We start from the raw sequence: 8,608 nt of genomic DNA on the forward strand, positions 1-8,608 counted from the left end.
ATGGTGGCGCCACATCGATTATTCATTTTTAAGGCTGTTTACTATATACGTATTCGTATTAAATCGTTCGGTACGAGGCTTACAATACCTTTGAATGATAGTAGAGGATTTGGAAAATGCAGAAGCTTAAATTCAGGAAAATATAATGTTTTCTGCGCTCATGTAGGACAGTGATTCTCAGCTGGTCTGGCTGTGGGACCCACCATCATTCCTTAATGACAAGCCACGGCCCAGAGAGTTTGTCTTATGATTTTACTTTCAAAACATTAGACGTACTGCTCTGCAGTGTCTTTCCTCTTCTCAGTCCCCTGTGTCATGGTGTGTGCTACATCTCACTCGGGTCAGAATGCTCATATTTGATTGGCTGAGCTGCATCACGTGATGTGATTCACAACGCCGATTATGCCTCTGCTGTTAAGTTTCGTTTCACGATAGTCACGTGCTCGCCCACTGACCAATCACAGCACACTCTGCACCTCACTGCAGAGCTGCACATGGACACTGAGCTGCACGTAATGTTGACGTAGCTATAGGCCAGCTAGCAGGCTCTGACACGTCAAAGAATACGCCCAACATGTCAAACTAAAGATCTGATTGGTTGAACACTATGACAATCAACAATATCGTCCCCATTCACTTAACCTGCACATGGATGCAGGTGAGAGTCTGCAGGCCTCGGGCCTCTCTTCTTACCTAGAGACACAGAGGTGAGATCTGATTGGATAAAAGCTCTACTTAAAACAAGCTGCACTGGAAGCAGAGCAACTGAGGAAGACAGTAGCTGTGCAATGAGAACATAAGATAATGGGGAAAATATTTATATAAATTATAATACATGTAGTGTATTTAAGAAAAAATATTAAATCATAAAATAGATATAACTTCTGATTATGTTTAGGCCAGCAGAGAAGGCCTTGCAGGCCCTGACGGCCCACCACTGATTACACTCGACACTTTTACACTACACTTACATCTCACTTGTATATAGTCCTGTTATCTGTTCGTTTGTGCACTTTATTTTATTTTATATTTCACTTTATATTATATTCCACTTTATTCTATATTTTACTTTATTTTATATTTTCTGTAAATTGAATATGTTTCTACTTTGCACTGTTGATTGTTGTTAAATGGTATGCACCTCCCATCATGTCAAATTCCTTGTATGTTCAACATACCATGGCAATAAACGGTTCTGATTCAGTGATTCAGTGATTCAGTGATTGCTGTATCAACAGCAATCACTGGTGATAATAATTTAGGCCACCAGATGGCAGGAGACACAGCCATACGGGGAAAAACTGCTGCCCTGGAAAATGAGAGGCGGGTCCCAGAATAGGAAGAGAGTGGGATTGAGGAGTAAGAGAGTGAGAAGAAAGATGACAAGAAAGCAGAGAAAATTGCGTGTTTGAGTCGTCATGCTGTCACATCTGAAGCTAAATGTATCTATCACGTCATTCAGAAAGTAGAAGTTATCTCTGTGTTTCTCTCCCTCCCCTCTTCTCTCTCTCTCCCTCCATCCTGGTAATCTCTCCCTCTCTCTTCTGTTCTTAGACAGATAGGTTTTCCGGTCAACCTGCAGACAGATGTGGGAGCTGCAGCTGCTCTAAACGGAGCTGGATAGGTCAGCCTGGAGCCAGACGGCAGCAGCATGCCACCTTAAACAGCTGTCCACGTAAGTACGCTCCACTCACATGTCACTGTTGCTTCCACAGACCACATGTGCTGCTGATGGCTCACCATCGCATGCTGTAAAAGATGTTTGTGCTTTGAAGTTCAATCTATGTTTAGTGACCCCAAACTGACTTTCAATGGCAGCTATACATTATTGGGAAATGAATGTAACCTGACCTCGCTCAAATTGCAACAAGCTATTTTATTTGTTTCGTAACCCTGAAGGTATCCTCTGACATTCAAAGAGTGAATAATCTGAAGGGAAAACCCTGAGAACCAGGACATTCAACATGGCCACCATCTGCCCAAGTGACAATAATTTCATAATAACTTCATATTTGAAAGGGTTACAATCACAGATGGGCAGTATTTATGTTGCTTGCATTTGAAGTATAATTTCGACAGGGTCACACCATGGCCAAAGAGGCATGTGTGGAAGGATTATATGTTGGAGATTTTTAAAAATGTGACAAATGTCATGAACTTTTGTTTTTCATCCAGAACAGATTTTGGAAACAAAATCCTCTGAATTTGTTTTTTTGTTGCAGTTTGTGTGAGGTTGACCCACATGTTATGTAAAACGCTCGGACTAAACTGGAAACATACGGCCAACATTTTACCATTTACCCCTTTCCGGTTTGTGCTGTTTTTTGGAAAAATGGAAATGTGTTACTGCATACGAAAATATAAAGTAATGGAAGATATTAATACAGACCAATGACTCTGAACAAAAGAGGAAATAGTGTGACCTGTTATAACAAAGCGTGCATGCGTAAACAGTGACTCCGACAGTTGGAGCGCACTCTGGCACAAACCGGGCTGTTGATGAACTCAGAGTGCTGCTGGAATACACCGTTGGGTTATTAAGAGCACCACACTACTCTGCACTCTGTCTGAGGAGAGAGCAGCAGAGCAAGCAAGGACAGTGAATGTGTGACAGCTACTTGTTTGCCATACTGTTGAGGGTGTGTTCATATATCCAATCTGACGATCTAAATAAACAAACTGAACTAAAAGCGCTGTTGTTCAAAGAAATAGAGCATTTATGTCTCTATGAATTAACAAACGGGTGAGATCAAATGGATGTAAGGAAAACAGTCCCATCGATATGTAGATCACAAAATAACATCTCTTGTTAGAGCTTGCTGCCAGTGAGGATGACGTTGATGATGAGACATGAGACTGTACAATATGCTCAGGAGTTAATAACAATGCTGCCTAGTTAGCTTAGCTAAAAACCTTCATGAATAGTGTGGCAGAAATGTTTAATACGTTTTCAGGCAAGAAAGTAACCATTTAGACATGTGCTCAGTTTTTCCAAATAATGCTCGACTGGAAATCTTTCAGAGCGAACCCACCGGCAGGAGGCCTTCAGACAGCTGTCGCTGGAGCAAACTTCAGTGCACACAGTCTGCTGGTAGAATCCTACTTTACTGTAGAAGGCAGGACGCAGTACATACTGAATAAGTATGTAGGATGAAGTATGTAGTATTAAGTATGTAGTACAAAGTATGTAGTATGCAGTACGGTAGTATGCAGTACGGTAGTATGCAGTACGGTAGTATGCGATTTCGAACACAGCCAGACTGCTCAGAGTATTGTCTGCCGCTCTGAGGGTCTGGTGCTCTGAGGGTCTGGAGCTCTGAGGGTCTGGAGCTCTGAGGGTCTGGTCTGTGAGCATCTCTGGCTGTGAACTGGCCTGGCAATGTCACAGTGATGACAAGACTCCAGGAAGTCACTGCTCAACAAGGAATAGTTCCAGCAAGTAACGCAGTCTAAAACCACATTGTTGTCTTCACATTTCTGTTGAACAAATGAGTTACAACATGACTAACTAACTAACTAACTGTACATAGTGGGCTTTGGAGATGCTGTATATACAGTATTTTTGGACTTTGAAATGAGCCTGGCTAACTCTTTCCCCCCATTTTCAGTCTTCATGCTAAGCTAAGCTAATGAACTGAATACAAAAGGTGTATCGCTCAAAATGTTTTAATGATTTCAGTTGGAACCAATAGGCTTGAGTCTGAGTGCCACAGACAGAGTAGGGAAGCATTGAGAAATGGACTCTCAAAGCTCTGCATCATTAGATGTTTTATAGACTGTTAACATGGAATTTATTCCAATTTGGTTTGTATTTCAAATCAATTAAATTCAAAATGTAAATGTGTCATTCGTAGTGCTCTGCAGAGTCTAATGGCCGTGTGTGGAGCTACAGCTGCTGAGGGAGGTGGATGGCTGACGTAGAGGAAGAGAGGGACTGTAAGTGAGGGGTGTAGAGAGAGGAAGGGAGGATTAGGGTGGGTGCCTGCGGTGGAGCATGATGTCAGAGGAATGTGTTGAGCCTCTCCTTTAACAAGCTGGAGCCGTGTGGAGCGCCGGCCACCTCCCGCTCTTTCTCACACACAGAGTCACTTTACCCGCTTTAACTCTCGCTCTGCCTGCGGCTGCATACACACTCTTTCACAAACACACGGGATCAGAATCAGAAAGGCTTTGACAGCATGACTCTAACTGTTTCATTCAACTTCAATGTGGAACATGTCTATGATGTAGACTAACGGATTTAGATTGACATTAAAATGTGAAATCAAGATGTAATATCAGATTCACATCCTCATTTAGGTGGAATGTGTTCTCACTGGTGGATTCTCCTCTTTGTTCAGCCCTCCCTCCCAGCATCCGTTCCTGCAGCTGGAGCTTGTTGCAGGGATTACAGAGATGGAGACGGAGGAAAGGAAAGCAAAAGAGAAAACAAGAGGAGAGAGAGGAGAGACTGGATGAGAGAGCGAGGACAGACAAATGGAAAAAGAGAGAAAGTGACTTATATAATGTGCTGGTGAGCCAGACGCTAGGAACAGCTGGAAAGATGATGACACATATTATCCGTGAGGTAAGACAGTGGAGGGTGGAGAGGACAGGCTGTGTGTGGAGGGAGCTGCTTCTATAAACCAACCACAGTGAAGTAAAGTGTATTTATAGCAGCACTGCCATGATACCAGAAATGAGACTTTAATGTCTCATTGAAGAGTAACCCCTTAACATCAACCCCCCCCCCCCCCCCCCCCCCCCCCCCCATAAGTCCCTTTATGGGTAAAATCTAATTATAACTGCATCCGCATGCCTAAATAATAACTAATTAAAGGGAGATAGTCATCAATTATGCCTCAATAGCAATTCAATCACCATGTTTTAAGCACATTAATCAGGACTTAGTGAATAAATCATGTCTATTCCTCGTCGATACGGTTGACGAGAGGGATTAAACACAGAGACGTGATGTTAGCTGCTTGCAGTTGTGTGGCATCCTAGTAGCCCCAGGTTGCTGTTCGGTGCCCTGCAGAAAGGACTCAGGTAATTGCAGCCCAGCCCTGGACCATGCCCCTCTGTCTCAGGAGGCTGATGTGATAGCCGAGTTGTCCACTCTGGGCCGTCCTCTCCGGGCCTGGCTCCTGATATGGACAGGCTGAGGAGGACTGGACTGTTTGTACAGGTTGTGCAGACCATCCAGTGGCCAGGATCCATCATGCCTGTTAAAGGGCAAAGTGGTCAGGGTTCCAACTCTGGTGCGAGGAAAGGAGGCTAGGTCCCTTGTTCTGTGCAGTTGGATCTAGTCTCTGCTAAAGTGTACGCAGAAGCCGGCACAGACGACACTACGGCCTTCCCGTTTTCATGGTTTGTACCAGCTGTTTTCCTCACAGGGATTATAGATCAACTTCTCTTCTTTTTTTATTTGGGAACACGAGTTGCAGTAATATTATTTTTAAAAGTTACTTCGTTTATTTTTTGTCTTGTTTTTAGCACAAAAAGGTTGTCAACCATTTCTTTGCGATATGCGAATATAATGACTTAAAATGTGAAAGAAAGAAAGAAAGAAAGAAAGAAAGAGAAGAGTGGGGAGAAGTGTACTCCGGAAGTTAAGACTGCTAATTCAGTTCACTGTTCCACCGTTCCTAACTGGGGAAATAAAGAGGCAGTGTTTCATTATTCCTAAACATGTAATATGACTGGCCGCTGCCTATTTTACCACAGCGCAGCATGACGCAGCGACTTTTATAAGCAGCTGTACGCCATTCAGAGTGGCCCGGGGCCTGGAAGGAGAGAGAGAGAGAGACACAGAGACAGAGAGAGAGAGAGATAGAGAGAGACAGAGAGACAGAGAGAGAGACAGAGAGAGAGAGACAGAGAGAGACAGAGAGAGAGACAGAGAGAGAGAGAGAGACAGAGAGAGAGAGAGAGACAGAGAGAGAGAGACAGAGAGAGAGACAGAGAGAGAGAGAGACAGAGAGAGAGAGAGAGAGACAGAGAGACAGAGACAGACAGAGAGAGAGAGACAGAGAGAGAGAGAGAGACAGAGAGACAGAGACAGACAGAGAGAGAGAGACAGAGAGAGAGAGACAGAGAGAGAGAGAGAGACAGAGAGACAGAGACAGACAGAGAGAGAGAGACAGAGAGAGAGAGAGAGAGAGAGGGCTGAACTGGAAATAAAGGGCTGAATTCAGTTCAGTCTCAAGCTGGCCTCCACATGTTGTAGAAGTCCGGAGCAGCAGCAGGTTACTATAGAGCACAGACAGAGAAAGAGTTTATTCGTGAGTCATTTGCTTTTAGTGAAGTTACTGGAATGAGTCAAAGAGCGGAGAATGAGAAGTACTGCATTGCTGTCTCTACTTGTATACATGCTAACTTTACTTTTTCTATCTGTTTACAGCGTTGCCCATCTTTCTACCACCATCTCGCTCCACTTGGTGAAGATGTAGTCTGTTTGATCTCCATGGAGATGTCTCCAAACACCGCCTCCTCTACCTTGTTGCCGTGGTCACTGTGCTTGCTTTTCTTCCTGACCCACGTCACCCAGACGACAAACTCCGCCCCCCTGTCTGAAACCTCTCTGTCGGTCAACACCACGCTGTTGTTCAACAGTGGCGCCCCGGGCTACAACCTGCGGAACTGCAGCTGCTCCGCACCCGTCCTGGAATGCGACGAGGCTCTGGCCAACTCGCTGTGCCGATGCCACACCGTGCTGCGCTCTGCTCTGCCCCCTGCTGGGCTCAGAGAACCTGGACCACTCACTGTGTGGGTGAAGGAGCTCTGGGCTCTGGAGGAGTTGCTGAACCGGAGCATGGTTGGCCATTTGCTGTTGTCTTTTTGTGGAATAAAACCAATGGACAGTCAGTACCTGGCTCTGTTAGGTCTACAGACCCTCAGGATCCATAGTGCAGCCCCAGGAGCTCCCTACCCCGACCAGGAAATTACAATCTCCCCAGCAGCAGGGGTGGCCGTGGAGCTAGAGGCCCTCTACTTTGACTTCTCCTCTTCCTACCATGTGACCTTTCTGGATGTAGCAGTTCTCAACGGGCTCTCTGTCCTAAAGGCATACAGTGTTGTGGGACCACCTGCTCAAAGACTCTCTCAACAGTTCCCACACCTGGCCCTGCCCCTTCCTCTGCCATACTCTACTACTCCTGATGACCCTACGGATCCCAGTGAGCAGGCTGCACAGCCTCTGCACAACCTGCTTATTACGTTTGTCTACTAACTACAACACGTTGCCATTCACAGGCATGGTTAGGTTTGGAGTACAAGTGACTAATGATGCGCAGGAATTATATGTGTTGTACAGAAATTCTGCGCATCATTTGTCGCTCACTGGATGGGTTTTGTTCTCTTTTTGCACAGGAAAAGTTGTGTGTAGTATAATAACTTTCAGTATGACTCAGTCAGGCCCAAAGGTGTCTTTGAACAGTCAGAGACGATGCTTTGCTTTGTGCTAATCTTCTGGATCTGGAACACTTCAACACCACTGTGTATTTACATGCATACATATAATCTCATAGCCCTGTAATGGCTTTATTCAGCAGTCTGCTACATACTTTACACATCCTGATTATCGGTACCACTTAAGGTTGAAAGCTGTACCCAATGGCTATTTAAATAGTTCACAAATCATTTGCTGATGCTTTACAGATCACAGGGCTGTAAACTGTGGCACTGTTGTGCTTTTCCACTGTGCATTTTTAATTCACTACAAATTGAATATTTATTTCCTAACCGTGTTCCAACAACAGTTTGAATCTCAAATAGAAATTGACAACCCTAGTAGAGCAGGTAAGTCTTAAATAAGAGCAAGTTGTGTTGCCAGATGGTGAAGATATGGGTGCTTATCTTTTGTGTTTGTTAATAATGCAGTTGTAAATGTTGATAATCCATTAATTAATGCTCATTGATATCTTACTTTCTAATAAGCCATATGAAGCATTGGTAAATGCTTTATTAACGATTAATAAGTTACATTTCATAAACTCTTTACAAGGGATGCTTTATCAAGCAGCATTCTCCTACCGATTATATATAATTACTTTTGAGTGATCTATAAAGCGTTGGTAAATGATTCATGAACCATTAACAAAGTAATTAGTTACTAAGTTTAAACTATTTAAAAAGGTGCCTTATATGAATGTGATACCCAAATATCTTTGTAAGGATGAATGACTCAATGGAGCTTATACAGGTAAAGTAAAAGCACGCGGTTAACTCAGTATTCAAGCTAATGTTGGAACATTCCAGCTATCGCATCAAATTTTCTAATCGTCTGGATGAGAGCTACTACCTACACATAACTCTTAAATGGAGAACTCAGAGGCTGTGGTTACACCTGACATTTCAACAATGTAAAATGTTGTTTCTGCATAACATCTTTCGATCTGCCACCTCTCACGATTGATCCAGCAGATCTGACGGCAGTGTGAGCACAAGCTGGTTCTTGCATACCCAACCTGTCGCCCAAAACGCCCTACCACACAGCGACTGATCACGTGAAGAGTCACCGTAGCCACAACCTGCTAGAACAACATCCGAGTCAAACCACATGCCTACTCCCAGAGAGGGATGAGATGTTCCAGATTCCTGCCAAATGGGTGTTAGCTCTTTATCATCC

General features: G+C 44.0%; 1 protein-coding gene across 1 annotated transcript; it reads left to right on the forward strand.

The window, feature by feature from the left end:
* The first annotated feature begins 6,445 nt into the window (after nucleotides 1–6,445).
* LOC142937905 (exosomal polycystin-1-interacting protein-like) lies at nucleotides 6,446–7,210 on the forward strand. The gene has a single exon (XM_076081028.1). The coding sequence runs from the start codon at nucleotides 6,446–6,448 to the stop codon at nucleotides 7,208–7,210; it is 765 nt and encodes a 254-aa protein (XP_075937143.1).
* Nucleotides 7,211–8,608: the final 1,398 nt, after the last annotated feature.

Source organism: Anarhichas minor, unplaced genomic scaffold, assembly GCF_050575085.1.
Source record: "Anarhichas minor isolate MPS153535 unplaced genomic scaffold, ASM5057508v1 ptg000078l, whole genome shotgun sequence".
Classification (NCBI taxonomy): domain Eukaryota; kingdom Metazoa; phylum Chordata; class Actinopteri; order Perciformes; family Anarhichadidae; genus Anarhichas; species Anarhichas minor.